Source organism: Atractosteus spatula, chromosome 27, assembly GCF_055471065.1.
Source record: "Atractosteus spatula isolate fAtrSpa1 chromosome 27, fAtrSpa1.hap1, whole genome shotgun sequence".
NCBI classification, from domain to species: Eukaryota; Metazoa; Chordata; class Actinopteri; order Semionotiformes; family Lepisosteidae; genus Atractosteus; species Atractosteus spatula.
In genome coordinates, this window is record NC_142732.1 from 8,851,287 (window position 1) to 8,868,379 (window position 17,093).

Consider the following 17,093-nt stretch of genomic DNA (forward strand, 5'->3'; position numbering starts at 1 on the left):
AACCCACCGTCTCAGAAAGATCAGAAGGGATATGGAATCTCTAGGACGTTAATTAAACTTAGATCTGCTCACTAAAATGCTTCAATATTAACGCCAAAGTTATTGCCTATTAATTCCCTGGGGCCTGACGGTGCTAATTAAAGTAAGGTCAGATCAACACCTCTGAGACAAATATTTCACCAACAAAATTGCTGTGCATTATGGCAGTGTTTCTTCTGTTATTTAGGGGGGGAAACAGGATTTTTCCAAGTCTTTTACGGCTGATGACGCATTCACAAGACATTCACTTCATTCAAGACCATTACCCACGAGTGACCTAGAGCCCAGTTAGAAGTATCACAATTATTGTGTCAATTAAATCAGCCCAACTGTGCAACTCAGATGAACACAACCCCGAAGACACCAGGCCCTCCAGGGAGACTCCAGCTGTAAGGCCACCAGAACCCTTCACGCACACCCCAGAACAATTAAGGGAAGTCCATATGGCATCTGCTGTCTGTGTGTCTTTAGCCCTCTGTACCTCTTCCAACCCCAGTGCCTCATGCAGAAAGCTCAGCGAGGGGAGATTCGCTGTCCTCCTCTTGGAGCAGTGTTAAATTTAATAAGAACACCGGCGTCACATCCAGCTCAGAAGGCCAACTTGCAATGCAACGGAATGGAAGAGCAACATGCCGCCGCTGTGAAATTAATTGGCTTTCCTCTCCCCTTGCAGCTTCACCAGTGTGACATCTGCGGCGCGGAGAGAGGGGGCCGCAGAGGAGTTCGGGCTGACAGATGTGCTGTTTATCAGCTGGGTCCCATCTCCGCTGGTGCGTATTGTTTTGTGCTCCTAACGAGTCCCAGATCAGCCTGCTAGCTGTTCCATAACCAGCTTCTACACAGGGAGCCTCACTGCAAGCTTTATGCTAAAATAAGATCATGATTGTTCTTTATAAAAGGACAGCACAGCAGACCCGCTCAGACAGTACACTAATGGCAAGATAGCCGTATTTTACAGTTCTGTTTTACAGGGTCAAGTATTAGAAAAGCAGCTCAAAAGCATACCTTTTGTTTATTTTCAAGGTAGTTTCAAGTGTGTTCAGTGCCTAGCTGAGACTGGCTGTGTATCTCCTGATGACACTGGGCTATCACTTCTGTATTGGGCTCATGTGACTCAGACAGAAACTGACACTTAAGGACTAGACATGAGACGAGTCAGCAGATATGGGGAGAGATTACTCATAGAGAACAACAAGGTGCCAGGAGAGCTCAGAATGACCCCTCATTATGTGTCTGGGCTGAGACTGTAAACAGGCGCGCCAGCATGTTTATCTTACCTCCATGACCAGAAAGACAGAGTTCGGTGTTTCCTGAAAATAAAGAGAAAAGGTTACATCTCCTATCTTTAGTTTAATAGCTTCATAAGCAGTGCTCCCATTAAGCATCTGTGATGGTTATTTCTAAATCCCATTCTTAAGCAAAATGCTGTGTGTACAAAACACTTCAGTGACGATGCCCTGCCTGATTTTTCCAACACTGTATTGGTTCATGGATTTGAGTCAGATAAGCCAGGCTTGGAAGGACATGAAAATCCTAAATAATGAGATCTGCTATCAAAACAGAGTTAAGCTTCTGTCCTCTCCATTTCCTGTCTAAAGCCACAGAGGGAGCTCTATAAGGAAACCCCCGCTTGGCCAGAAATACTGAAAAGCCTCTCATTACACACTCACGCCCTGAGTGAGAGAGCCTGAGTTTCACTCTGGGGGAGACCAGGCTGCCAAGCAACAGGACTGCTTTTGGGGCCTCCTCTTGTCAATACTCCTGGGGGTTCCAGTGTTGGATTGAAGCCCAAAAACAGAATGTTTTCCAAGAATCAGGACTGAGCTGATTGGCAAGCCTCCAGAAAAGAACGTGAAGAAAGTAGAGAGAGAACTTCGAGGGCCTGAGGGAGACCATCGAGAGCAATTACACAAAGTAAATGGCTGATTTAAACCAGAAATGCAGCCTTCTCACTACTCCAGTTTTCATCATGCACATGAAAGACTGTGCTGCAAAGCAATTAAATGTATAGATAGGATGTAACCAGATATGGTGTAACCTGAAACTTACCAATCAACGCCACGTTACAACAGTGGTTGGCACTGACTGAAATCCTCAGATACTGCTCCCTTCATATCCAGATTACAGGAAGGACTTTTAACAATCTTGCCATTTTTGTGCTGCATACAAAACTGCCACTTGCGCCTATCCTTTCACTGGAACCGTGTTTTGCCCTTCTCATGAAGGCTGAGTTTTGATATCAGCTCTGAAGATCATGGACATTAAGGCCACAGCCTTCAGCAAAAAAAGAGCGGACAGCCTCTCAGCTGCAGCGTTGTCAGGGGAGGGCACAATGTCCGACGCCCATGGAGAGGTCCTCCATAGGAGGAAAAAAATGGGAAAACTAACTGTACCGAAAAAGATGGAGGCACCTGAAACACCATCACAAAAAACAATTGAAAACAAGAAAAAAACAAAGCACAAAGTAAGACGAGGGAAATGTGCACTTCACTCGTACCTGTGCAGCGACAGAGGTCTGTGTCGGTGCTTTGATAGGACTGTACTGGAGGAGCGTTGAGGGCATGTAAAAGTGCAGTCTACAGTATAACCACAGATCCACTGCAGCACAAACACTAAAACCTGTTACTAATAGTCCAGCCATCCACACACCCCCAGCCTGCATCTCGTTCTCCCAGCAGCCCTCCAGCAAGTGGATAAACTCCCTGACACCCAGCCCTCCTGCTGCCACCTCCCCATTCCCAGCCTCAGAGCCCACTCAGGTATTTTTCCGATACCCGACAGTAACGGAAGACCAGATCAATGCTATGTGAAGGGATTTGGCAGGGCGGGGAAGCCCACCCTTGTTAGAAACCTGTGGCTGGGGTTTATATAACACGCTGTTGACTCCCCATCCTCTCCTGCGCTGGGTGAAGGACAGGCCTCCAGCCCCCTGACGCCGTCAGACAACAGGACTGAAAGACACGTGCACCTTAACGGCAGCCGTCTTTAAACAAACCCAAACTTTTTCCCCCCCAAAGTGGACTTTTCACTTTCATAAAGAACCCTGTGGATGACGTGTCTTAAAGCTGCTCTTCAAATCTTTTTTTGTTATTGTAATAAAATGTGTTACATGCAGTATTAATGTTGGCCCCCTGGATAGTTATCTGGGAAATGGCAAATTCTATCCTTTTAAAGCTCCTGACTGGAATCCCTGCGTTGATATACCTTTCCACCACCTCCTGTAGCACCCAGCCAGGTGGCACGTACACTTCAGGAAAAAGATAACACTGGGAACTGAACCTTTAATGACTGTTATTCTAATGAAACACACGCCTTTCCTACTAATGAGAAATAAAAAGCCTGAAGAGATAAGATGTCATTTCAAACCCCAGAATACCTGAAGCACAAGCATAAAATGTCCCCTTTCCCCTTCACAAGATTTTACAGGACTTTCCAAAGTGTTTTTTTTTAAAGAGGAGGGTAAACAAATCCAACACTGAGACAAGACGTGCTAGAACAAACCCTTTGATAAACAACCTCGACAACTTCCTCTTTCACAGGCCTGAGGGACTTTGGACACATGCTGCTCACTAGCCGACTGTATCCACCCCCCACTCACAAACACTGCAATATAACCAGCCAGCATCAGAGGTGCCTTCAGCCTTAGTTTCCTCACTGTGATGAAAGTCTAAAACAAATAAAATGTCTCCCCCCCCATTAGACTTGCCGTTGTTCATAAACATTCAGAATACTAAAAAGTGCTCAAATTCAAAGCTCGGGAACATCATTCTTTGGTTTCTGTTTCAGAATACTTAGTAGCATTTCTACATCAGGGGAAACCTTTACTTACTTTACTTTGACTTCTCAAGCACTGCTACACAGACCCTGATGTGTCTGGCCAACACTCCTAGACAGATTATCACAGCAGGGCCTTTCAAATTCTACCTCACTCCTCACAAATGTTCACACATAATTGTTTCATTTTTACTTACTGTGCTGAAACAATACTTGTACAATAATTCAAGTTTCCTTTACACTTGTGTATCCCGTGTGCCCTTGGAGAGACTCTGGTAGTTTGCACTGAAAGCACTGCAATTGGGAGAAACTGCAGAATTGTTTTCTCCCAATTGTGGGAGAATTGTTTTGCATCGAAATATGCCCCTTGATTTCACAGAGCTGTGGGGGCCCCCTGGCAAGGTTGGGGGGAGGTCTGTTCACCAGAGCTCCTTCTTGACACATGACTGGCACAAGGCAAGACCACAGCTGTGCCCAATTTGCCTTTGCAGTGCCTTCACGATCAGTTGTTACCTTCCTAGAAAACTGTGCAAAACCCTATACAAAAACAGAACAGCTGCTGCAAGAATGTTCTGCCTGTTGCAGTGAATAGCAAGTTGTTTTTGTTCATTACATCCCATAGGTTTAGTGAATTGAGCTTTGGACAGCATGTAATGATATCGGATCCTTGTGCTGGAGTGCAGTAATGCAATAACGAGTGCCTGCTGGCTTTCTGCTCCGTTTTTCCTAGAAACCGGTCTGGAGTTCCTGAAAACTCTACAGCTCCCACCCCAATCCCCCTCTCTCTCCTACAAATATATTCTCTGCAGCTCAGCCTCCGAACAAAAGAAACCCAGGGCCCTCGCTGGACAGGACAGACTGTGCTACTGCGGCCTGGGGCTTTAACAAGCTGGTACTTCACAGGCACGTGACTCCGGCTCCAGTCTCTCCTCCGGTCTTCCTTTTCCGAAAGACGCTTTCCCTTTTTTCAGCTCCCTTGTACAGCTTGTTCCACATACAGAACTCGCCTCTCCTTTGTTCATCATTTGCACACAACCCTTCAGGCAAAGGACTGGCAGACATTTAAAACAGGCAACAGCAGATCAGGGTTACACGCAGCTAGCAGAAAATCTGCAAACAGGAGGTGGGGGAAACCGTTCTCTGCCAACACCCCTGGCCCCATCAAGTCCACAACGGCAGCGAATGGCTATAAACTCTCTCAACACGCTCTTGGAGCAACCTGATCTGATCTTCCCCAGAGCCAGCCTAGATCTACAGGAGATTGTGGCTGCAATTGCAACCCTAGTTTGGTTAACGCTGAGAAACGCACACCCACAGTAACACAAACACTAAAAATTCCCAAAAAGTATTTCACTTTTCACATGTTGAATGAAATGATGTGAATTTACCCACGGCTTTAATATGCTTATATCACGCACTCCCGCTGTACAAACGCTTCCTGGACGCTCACTGTGTGCCAGGTAATTCTCTCTCGTCCTTGTGCTACTTCACAACATAGGAAAAAAACCACAGGGAAACTTGTCTGCCTGCACAGAGACACTGGCTTATTATAATATACTCCAGCAGTTAAGGTTACGTGCACCAGAGGCCTGGTTTTTGACAGCGACTTGCTGAATAAAAACCCGTCTGGGGATTTATAGTTCTCTATGAGGCTGGAATTAAACTGCTGACGAGGCGCCTCCAATCAATGTAGCATCCATTAAGAAACGTTTCCAAGAGGGCACGGCACATCAGAAGCTTGTTCTGTGCGACGAGGAAAAGATCACCATGTGCAATGGCTGCAAAGGTTTAGGAAACCGGAATACAGATCAGCTGTCCTCCTCCTGGGATTTTACTGCATTTTGATCTTCCCCACATAAGGAGAAGAAAGGATTAGCCCACACCTAATAAAAGTACGTCCTTGTGGCCTTTATGAAACTGTAAGGTCTCCCTGCTTCAACATCCCTTGGTCGGTTCTCCTTAGCACACAAGGACTGAAGGATCAATATCCCTTCTGTCAATAATGACTGCAAACATCTCTCCGGCACCTCATCAGCCACGCAGGGGACGTCCAGCAGCATCAATAACTTCCCTCTTCCAGTACTGTCTCAATCTGGAATGGGGGCTGCATTCCAGTTTTGTGGAACTGACAGCTACAGGATGATTGCATCTTAAAAATACTTGCAAAAGAAACATGCGTTCTGCAACGAGGTCTGATATTGCTAAGCCTCATTTAAGATTATATCTCTCTGGGCATCCCTCTCAGGTAGAACGGTCGAGTCAAAGATTTATAACTCACAACAGGGGTGCCTGTATTCAACTGATGAGTGCTCAGAATAAGGGAATTCTTAATTGCCAAGATTAAGCAGAAAGGAGAGAGGCCAATGTGCCGAATGAAAGATTGGCATATTTACCACCTGGCAGCATGACACTGAACTCCAATCAATCTTCATTAGCCTTCATCTTCTTTACCTCCCACGGGGAAGTGTTTGATCTGTCTCTGCAACCTTTTGATGCCTGTTATCTTCCGCGGGCGCTCCAGCACTGGGCAAGAGCAGCAGCTGAGCCCTGCTTTGCACAAGGGAAACACCTAAAACACTTCTTTCCTCCCCAAATGACAGCTTTTTATTTTGGAGAGGACAAACGCACGGGCATGTTTTTCAAAACTGAGCACTGAAACAATCGCGCTTTAGACCCAGGCCTCTGACAAGAGCGCATTTCTGACTGATTGGATGGCTGACAGACATGTGGCATTGCAGCAAAACAGCCGATGAGTTCTGTAGCTTTAACTCTCCGCAGACTGGCCGAGTGCTGCTCTACTGGATTTCTGATCCAACACGCAAGGATTGGCAGGCCAGAGTGCCAGGAAAACCACCACGTGTTCTAGCCTGCATACTAGCCGAGCTCCACGACACCTGCCCAGGTTACTTGCTCAATCAGCGCATCATTTAAAGGTAAGGCAAGACTGCTGCTCACCAAAGGGGAGAGAAACAATTTTAAATTTGAGGGAAATCTTTTTTTTTTTAAAGTCTGTCAGAAGCAAAATATGACAAGAATATGAAGTGAGATCTTGAACAAGGTTGTGCCTCAAACTCCCTTTCAAGTATATCAAGTCCAATGCTATAAAACCTGAGAGCTACAGATGCCAATTAATGCACAGCAAAACAAGGAGACAGTTACAGCTGACTGCATCTGAATCTCAGGACATGAAATTACTTAACAAATAAGCTCCCTGATATTGGAACTGCTCTAATTACAGCAAAGCGGGGGAGACAAACAACGCTTAGGCGGAAATCCCAACACCCTTTTACATCTGCCATTTCTAAAGGCAGCACTCCATTCAGTCAGGATGTAGAATTAAACATACAATAGCTCTTCTATCAGAGATCACATGTGGTGTTTAATCCACAGCACAGCCACGAGATTTCAGCATTATGTAAAAGCAGGATGCTGCTTTAAACGTGGGCTGAGGAGGATGCTTCAGCCAAGTGCTCTCTCTTCCCAGTGCCAGAACGCTTTTTATTTTTGCAGCGTTACTCTGAAGAGCTTTGAATGGTGCTTCACGCTAAACCCAGAGGAGGCGATTTTAGCCCCCGCAAAGAGCTGCAAGGGTCGGACCTGCTTCCGAACTCCCTGCTTCCCCGCGGGACGCAGCACAGCCAGCTGGCCCTGCGACGGATCAAGGCGGCAGGGCTGTGGCCCTTGTCGGGGGGGGGGGGGCGGCAGATTCGAAGCGCTGGGGGCAAGAGGTCCCGTTCTCTGATCTCCCCGCCGAAGGGGCATGCAGAGGTGGAAACAGGCCTGGTGCCACACAGCTCTGCTCAGCCCAGGGCCTCTGATAACCAGCTGCCTCAGCACCCAGGAGAGCGATCAGGGCACCCTGTTAATGATTCTACACCACGGCGCCAATCAGAAGAGCAGGTTTAGAGTAGAGCTTTTAAAAAAAAACCTTTCCACACTTCTCAGCAAACCGTTGAAGGTGAGAGACTGTTCTGCTTGGCTTCCAAACCTCACAATGCTACGTTCAATTGAGCATCACAGTATCACTGAAATGACAGCCCTAACCGCACTCGTCTCATTCATGTAACCTCTCCTCGGCTTCTCCCTCATTCCAACGCAAAACCCAGAGAGCAGCAATCAGGTGGACGTACCTGGACATCATAGAGAGCCACAATGTTTTCATGTTGAAGTTCCTGTAAAAAGAATGAGAACATTTTTTAGAGAAATATTTAGAAGACTCAGTATCGCAAACAAGGATAGTTTCAGGGCAGCTCAATTCAATAACCATCATAGATGAAAATACTCGCGGTCTATCTTTCAATCGAGCGCCAGGTAAAATGCTTCTGCAAAGAGATCTGTAAAGTTAAAATACATTTTGGTCTAACGCCCGTTGCACCTTAAGGGCTGAAAGTCAGTTTTCAACTACAGGTGTGCATGAGTGAACACAGTAAGTGTGACAGCAGTGTTAAGACAGCTCTTTGACATTACAAGCATGTAGCGAGACAGGAGGACAAAGAATTAACTGTACACAAAACTAGGGTTTGTGTGCAGGGCAGGTGAAAAGCAAGCCTCTATCAAAATGACAGGTGACAGCAGTTGGACGGTTAGGACTGTGTGTGGTTTTTAACACAAGTGACATCTTGAAAAACATCATGAGAGTAAACTGCATTTACCCTGGACTATAACTCATCAGCATTAAATCAGATAACTCTTTTCTTGATTAACTAAATGAACGATGAAATTGGATTCGCGCTGCCCTGCTTCTTTAGCTCAGTCAGGCGATCTTTGCACAAGAGGCAAGCTTCAAGCTCAGAATCCCTATATTCAATCAGCAGTGGACATTAACTCGGAGATGCTAAAGGCAAAACGCTCAAAGGACAAGTCCATACCAAACCGTTACTAAGATCAAAGAACCGTTCTATTTAAAGAGATTTAAAATATTCGATCTAACTTGTGAAATGATGAATAATTGCAGATTCCTGGCACAGTGACCTTTATATTCAGAGTCACAGTATGGCTAAAAGCACCCAGAGCTCAGCCCCTGCGAGACAGAGCAGGCCATGGTAATTTGAGCCATCGTGATACTGAGTCCAGCGGGTTTTCACTTGTGCACTTAATTTAACTAGTCTGATTACTAAACAAAATACCCCTTTAGCGCTTTAACACCTCTAACACCTGAAGAAATCCAGCGCTTGAGGACCGGAAGGACGTGATCCTGGGTTCGAGACAAGCAGAGACGCTCCTCACCTTGAGTATTTTGATCTCCTTGCCCAGCAGGATCTGAGATTTGGACAGGTTCTTCTTGTTAATGCTCTTGATAGCCACCTCCCAGTCCGTCTTCTGCAGAGACGTAAAACAAAGATGAGGCAATTAGTGAATCTCCTGCTCATTTATGTCCTTTTTTTAATTCTGCAGTGTGAAACTCAGGCTCTGCTGTTACAATTCCCTGTGTTAAAGTCGGTGTGGAGAAGACAATTTAAGTGAGACCTGCCAGCCTGCCATTTTCTAAGTGCAACGCTGCAACACCAGAGGTGACAGAGATAACCCATTCAGAAACACAGAGAAAAACTGACAGGCAGATGAGCTAACATCTGCACTTTAGCTCAGAAGGTTGACAGCATTTCCAGGACAACTACAACTAGCATCGATTGCCAGCTCAGAAATGCAACACACCTGGCTTTCCTCCCATGTTTTCTTAAGAATGGCTTGAGCCAATGAGGAATTTTGTTGAACCTGATAACCTGGCTTCTTTCATGCGATAGCTGGATGAGTTGCCTGGGTTATTTAGCTAATAACTACCAAACAGGACAGACTGGCCATAAGGTCACCTCTCATTCATAAATAATATGAGTTTTTTCAATTTTAATTAAGCCTTTAAAGTATTTTTGTAATACATCAATCCGGGAAAGAGTCTCGTTTCAGGTGGGCTTTATTTCAGCTCAGGGCACTCGGACTCCAGCACAGAAGTACTACTCTGGAGCGGCTACAGCTGCCCCCTTAGCTGACTGATCCCAGCCAGGCATGCTCAAGCGCCCCACTGTAAACAAAAGAACAGATCCAACCTGATCAGCAAGGAGCACAGGGCTGATGGAGCACAGATAGCGCTGAAGGCAGGCAGGCCACAGAATGGGGCACACAGACCACTCCAACGCTCAAGCTTACAAATTCCCTACCACACACACCTTACATTCTTAAAATGCTCTTTCCAACAGTAAAAATGAAAATCAGCTCAGGTTTTGTGGAGAATTACAGCCGAGCCTAGGCACGGCTAATCCCCGTCTAAATACACTGATAAATGTTTTCGATCCCCCAGTTTCATCCCGGAGATTTAGAACCTCAAATTACACCGCTTCTGACAGTATAAAACCAGGAAGTGCAGATAATCCCTTGTCACTCCCACAGTGCCCCTTCAGTTCTACAGCTGCCTCCAGACAGCCTGCTGTAGTCCCAGACCATCGTGAGATTGCCTTAAAGAAATGCCACGGGCCACGTTCTCAAACGGTGGTGTGAAACGGATCATGTGTAGATGGGCAACTCCGGTATCGGAGAACCGGCCGCATGGACTGAGAGGCAACGGAAAGCTTCTCTCGCAGTGGAATGACAAATCCTGCCCATTTCTCCAGTCTGGAAATATTCCTATAAATAAACGCCTGTTCAGGAATGAGAGATATAAATATATGGTCACAAGTCTGGATGTTGTTTCTATCCTCAGGCATTCTCGTGACACACACCTATTAACACCAGCCTCAATGTCACAGAGGTCAAGTGCCGTCGGTTAGAGGAATATTTATGCCAGTATGATATACTCCCACATCATCTCGCTCCTGTTTGCATTTGGAAAGAGGCACTGGCCTGTACAAGGCAAGATTCCCCTGAACTCACTTTCCCCCTTCGATGATCGAATGTCGAAAAATCATCACCCACAATTCAGTACCTTGTAAGGATACCAAAGAAATTAGGGCATAAAAGCCTTTGATAGAAATGATGGAGGTGTAAATCCCGAAAACTGACCTTCTCCCTTTTAAATACTGAAGCTGAAGGGTATAAAAATATAAGAAAGGTGACAAACAAGAGGTGGCCATTTAGCCCAATTTCCTCATTGGTTGCAACTAGCTAATAGACCCAACGATCATACAGTCATTTCAGCATCAACCAGAACAATATTACTTGTTCCACACACCCACACCCCTACAGGGCAAACCCACTATACAGTAAATGCTTTAACATTGCACCTAGCAACGAAAGAAGAGATTAATAGTAACCTCAGCATTAAGCGTGCCATATAAGAATTATGTCATTTTTCTTAATGTTAAACAGCTTGTGAGCCGCAGTTGTAAGACAAATGCTTGGTTGCACCTACACATTACCCTGCAACTCTGCAGATTTCTGGTGGTGCAACGCATGTGAATTGCAGAAAAACCTGAGCTCAGCTCCAAGCTAAATGGAGCAAGCCTGAATTTCTGACCTGCCAGACGCACCCAACCAAGACCAGTCCTGGCTTACTGGGTTTCATTACAACACCTGCGATGCCATAAATGGTCATACAATAATGGGAGCCACAACCTGCAAACTTTCGGTGGCACCTTCATACATCATGCAATTTACACTGCAGGGCTGTTCCCAGAACAAACTGGTAGAAGTATTTTGCTGAGGGAGACGACAGCTGCTCATCTGGGATTTGAACCCAGCACCCTCCAGACCAAAGCCCAGAGAGTCACATGCTTTGTCCGAATACATCTCTGCAGCAGTGATCCAGAAAACCTGATTCCTGATGCATTCATCTATCCTCTGTATGTGCAGCATCAGAAGTGAACTCACTCTCCCAGGTTTTGTTAGGTCCATTTGCTCTTATCCCAATCAGATTTTGCCTACATATGATATATTCCACCATTAAATAGCATTTTCTTCCTAAACCTGTGGAGGTGTCTTTAATGGGTATATATTTATTATGCAAGAAACATTAGCTTTCAAACGGTACAGTGATACAGCATGCATACAAGAAATTCCTGGAACATGGGGCATGCGGGCATTTTTATGGAGAAGGCTGAAGAAAACATTACGCAAATTGCAAGCTAGCATGCATGCACGCTTTGTGCAAGCCAGCACTGAGACGGTCTAACTCCACAGCCGCTCGGCGCTGTCAATGAAAAGCCCAAAGAGGAGATATTAGACCATGTCACCACCACCTCAGCTACGTCACCACGAGCTGTTCAATGGTATAGCCGTCCCCCGCACCTCTTTATGAATGGCAGTGTGCGATATAACCTCTTCCTGCTCCCGGAACGGAGGCTATAGAAAAATAAATGAACCCAAGCTCCTTTTCTGGAATTGTGTTTTAATTTCTGGTGATAAACTGCGAATGTTTGGGGTTTCCCCCCCGTCTGCACGAATATCTGCGAGCCCTCACCAGCAGAACTATCAATAACAATAATACCACCATCTATAATGATTGTTTTCCTTGTACCGGGGTTGACCCAGTTTCCAAATCAATGCTGGCCGCACATACTTGCATAACTGTGAAGGCTTACCTTCCTATGTCTGCCTTTGAATACCACTGCAAAGGCTCCGTGTCCGACAAGGTCCTTCCTACTGTACTCAAAATCACCAACTGCCTCCATTTCTCACCCTGCTTCAAGGAATTCAAGTTAATATATTTGCCTCGGAGCTCTTCTTTTAAGCGTCCAGTTGTTTTTTTTTTTAGCAGATGTTACGCTCCTAGGTCAACCACATCACCCTTTCCGCGTTTGTCATGTTTTTTAAATTTGTCTGGCGTCTTCTTGTCGCACCGCACCACCTGTGACAGAAGTCGCATCAAATCGGATTTCATTTGTTTCTGGTTAAAAAAAAAAACAAAACAAAAGAAAATGCACAGCAAAAAACTGACTGCAGAGCACTCCTCTCGAAGCGTAATGGTGGAAAGGTCGTCTTTTCAAGATCGCAATAATACTCTTACTGGAGGCACGTCGAGGTGTACGGATTCCTCATTTTCTGTGTCCAGGAACAGATTTACAGCCATTTCGTTTGGCAAACTTGTGAGTGGAAGTATCTGGAGTACCGAGGGCACATAAAATACCCGCACAAAAAAAATCAGGTTTGAAGATCAACGGTCGTCATTTCTGACCTAGTTAGCCGTCTTGCTACTCCAAAAACATCATACTCGCGATAAATAAAACCCCGGTGCTTTCAGATTGTCTCCCACTACTTCAAAAACACAGATTTTTTTTGAAATCTCAAGCAAAACCTTGAGTTTTGACAGTTCAATACTGGCATGGTGTTCGCGTAAAAAAATCCATTGAAGTATCGGAGCAAGGCATGACGCTGTCGAGTCGGTTTCTAACCTTTAATATTTGATTATTTTGCCTTTGCTTACAGCACAAAGCAGGAACTGGTTTCTTGAAGACATTTCTCCTCTAATCGAAATTCCCTCTGGGAAAATTCCGAGTAACGGAAGAAAAACAAATCACTTGTCAAGACATTAAAACCCGTATCTCTGCCCCACACAATCCTGTGTCGCTTACAAAGAAAGCCCGATGAACTTTTGGAGTTAGTATCACGTCTGCGTCCTTTTAAAAATATATATATACGCGTCAAATCCAGGCAGAAGGATATATCTTCTTGTGCTGGTGTCTTATTTTGCGGATCCTCAGTTTTCTTTACGTTACACAGCGACAGTACCGGGACATCAGCCCGTCACATCGATTTTACTTCAGATATTTGGGAAGGCAAGAAAACCAGGCGGCAAGAAAAAGGCAGGGAAGAGAATTTATTCTTCGTTTGTGGATACAACAACCTTGCCTGAAATTGCGTCTCACTTGGCTCACTATTACTTAAAATGACTTTATTTTCCTCTTTCTCTCTCAGCCGTATTACAGCTCCGCTGCCCACAGCAGCTACACAATAAACTGAAGCCTCTTCCGCAGCTACCTCCATATATACATCCGCGGAGTTTTTTTTTAGCCTTCCGCCGTGAGAGGTAGTCCTCACATTACACTGTTTTTATTTCAATTTATTTGTTTCTGAGTTGGTTAGTTTCTTAACAGGTGTTCTTTGTGACGCATAAAACTCCGTGGCCAACGCTGGGGTGTCGTTTCGAGCGTGTGTGTGTGTGTGTGGGGGGGGGTAACCTCCTGTTTTCCTTGATTTTTGGAAATACGGGGCACGGAGGCAACGACAAAGGAGAGGCGTGATTCGAATTCTGGAAACATTACGTCATGTTCTCTAAGCGGAAAGCCACGAAATGAGCTGGGGTCTACGTAGAAACACTAGCGTATGTTTCGCGCAAGGGGCACAGGGCACAAGCTGTGGGGCTCAGGTGAAACTTCACACTTATTTTGACTTCCATTCATATTTAAACGATGGAGTGGGGTGAGATAGCCGGAGGCATTCAGGGCTTTCTTTCAGTCTATTTTGGTATAACAGCAGGGTGCCAATGAGCGATTTTAATCCCTACCCTGAGTAAACTGTCCTTCAGGTGCAAATTTATTTTGCTATTTCTAGGCGAAGCTAAAATCACCCGTTTTCAATTTTTTTTTAAATTTATGAGGTACACTGATGCTCCAAATGTTTCCTAACTGTGCAAGGCTGAATTTAATATTTGATGACGCAAATCAGTGTTGTTTACCGGAAAAAAAATTCATTTGATTTTTATGGCAGAACTCTTAGTCCCAGATGTGACAAACTGCTTTTATCCAGTCTGAATTGGCTGAGTTCCTTGTTAGGACCTGTGGATAATACCTGAAACAATGTGGTCTCTATTCTTCCCCTAGATAAGATAATATTTTACAGTTAAAACAACAACAAACAAAATGGCCCTAAAAACAGTTCAATACAGAATGGTAGATCATTCTCTGTGCAGTTTTTTCAGAAAGAAACATATAGCTGTAGCTTTTCATTCCTATAGTGTGTGTTTTTATTAAATGTTTTATTTGACTTTCAGTTAGTATTTGAGCTGTGTTTCCAGCTGAATAAGCATTAGCTAGATTGTCATTTATCGATTTTATTTTTTATTTTCTTTCCCACTCACAAGTTATCAAAGCTGTTTTTTTTGCCTTCTGCTTGCACTCAATGTAACGCTCTGTATGCATGTGTAAATCATTATGGATAAGGGTATCAGCTCAACAAATTTCTATGGATAGTAATAATATTTTTTCTTCTTCAGCTGCTGGAATCCCTCTTTGAAGTGAACAGTGGGGTTATTCCCTCCCTAACTCTTCATTCACGCGCTTGTTCTGAATATGCGGACTGCAGGTGTATGCTTGTACCTGTGTTATCTGTAATTTGGTAAAGATAAGGAGGACTTCTGGTGCTACTAGAGAACAATGTGTGATCCTGGCGTGGGAGGGGTTAACTATAGGTTCTGATCGCCAGAAGTTAACGAGCTTCTGGAGACACTCTGGTGGTGTTTTCTGGGGGAGCCCAAGACAGCATCCTTTTCAAATATCTTCAGCAAACCAGTCCTGCTGAGTCACAGGCCTTTACTCAGCACTTTGCCCTCTTTCTCAAAAATATAAAGACCACGAGAACACTTTTTTTAAAAATGTGATTTGCGCACAGAAACATGGGATTAGGTGTTGGGGGTACTGTCCACACTTCCTGGTGGAAATTCCAGTTGGCTGAAACTACTGTAGCGCTCTCGGGTTCACATGGGTATGCACCCTCACCACAGTCACCTCAGGTCAGCCCCCCACCGCTGGGGACTCGAACCCAGGCCTCCAGCATCACTTAACAGGGACCCAACCAGTTGAGCTGAAGGGAAATCGCCTATCAGCCTGGCGGCTGAGGTCCCTGATACTCACAGGGAAGGGCAATGAACTATGAACTATTTGACAACTGTGTTTTTTATGTTCAATTTGTTTATTGTTTTTTCAGGGAAAAGAAAGAATATTCCATGGTGCCATATACAATAATGAAGCAATCATCATGGCACAAAAGACTTGGTACCTAAACAAACTGTGTAAATCCAACAACATAAAATGTTAACAGAAAATATTTTTGGAGGTTTTCCACCATTTAACTTATGACATGACTGGTAGCCCAATGGTCAGTAGAATAAACTATAAACTGTCCATGATGCTGTAAAATGGGTAAAAATGATGCTGTAATAAACAGGTCTCTACAGGGTATTGAAATGTTCTGAACTCAAAGGTACTGCTTATTAGTAGACGCCAGTTGAACCTTCTGTACTGAGATCTCCACTAGGATTGATTGAACTACAGCGACTAGTTTCATGTTTATATATGTGCTTATTTCAGATTTCAGGAATAGGAATCCCAAACTCTTCCTTTTTTTCAGGGAAGATTAGCGAGGGGGTCAGCAATTGAGTCAAACCCTTGAACAACAGACGGTAAATGACGAGTGCTTTAAACAGAACAACCAGTAGAATTGGACTGCGAGAATAAAGACTGGACAAGAAGACAAAGTTAACTAGATTCTGGACTTATAAAACAGGTAGGAATGAAGCTGAAGCCAAACCTATCATTTGCAAAGCGAACGCAGTCTAGTTGGAAGGAGCAGTCCAAAGAAATGCCGATATCGTGGTCCAGAGCTTGATACTTTATCACACGCGTGCGCCCCCTAGTGGAGTTTATAGCTTTTGACTGCGATGTGAAAACGTGAAAGCAGAGAAGTGAACTTTTAGTAATAGAACAGCAAAAAAGAATAAATCTGGGAAATTGGCATTTCATCCAGTGCAGACTAGATAAAAACAACAAAACACAGATTCGGAACAGGTAAAGGTAGAGATGTATGCCATGCTGAAAGGAAAAGAAACAAAAATTCGCGGTTGTCGTCTTCATATACAGTATTAGACAAAAGACAACAAAACACACAAATATAACACCTACACGGTACATATTATTCAATAAATGCAACATCCAAGATCTGCATACTGAGGTGCCTAATGCCCTCGAGGTAAGGGGCTATTTCAGAACCAAGCATTTCTACATTAGAGGCTCTCTGGCCAAGCACACTTAGAGAAAATGTATTCACCAGCTGAGGAATACACACAGTATACAGCCCCCAGAATCACGAATTTGTAGTTGGAGGCGCTATTGTTTTTTTTTTCTGTCAGCGTTTAATACAATAACGATGACAGCGAGGATCAACATGATGATAACAACAACATGGTGGCGACTTCGGTCAATAGTGGATTTATCAAGGATGCATTTCAGGGAGTTACACTGGTTAAGAAACACTGTTTGGACTAAATTGGTAGTACTATTACCACACACAATTAAAAGGTGACGTTTTCCGCCCTGGTTTCTGCAGAGCACAGCGGACTAGAGAGCATGTGTGTCTGCCCC

At 44.6% G+C, this 17,093-nt stretch overlaps 1 protein-coding gene across 1 annotated transcript in view; it reads right to left on the bottom strand.

Moving 5' to 3' along the window:
- Positions 1–13,696, bottom strand: part of ulk2 (unc-51 like autophagy activating kinase 2) — a 38,235-nt gene extending 24,539 nt beyond the window's left edge. The window contains exons 1-4 of the mRNA XM_088906693.1: positions 12,321–13,696; positions 9,040–9,132; positions 7,944–7,985; positions 1,317–1,349 (exon numbers count right to left, since the gene is read on the bottom strand). Coding sequence (XP_088762819.1) covers positions 1,317–1,349; positions 7,944–7,985; positions 9,040–9,132; positions 12,321–12,410 — 258 coding nt within the window. The 5' untranslated portion in view covers positions 12,411–13,696. The remainder of the gene's footprint in view (positions 1–1,316; positions 1,350–7,943; positions 7,986–9,039; positions 9,133–12,320) is intronic.
- Between the last annotated feature and the right edge of the window lie 3,397 nt (positions 13,697–17,093).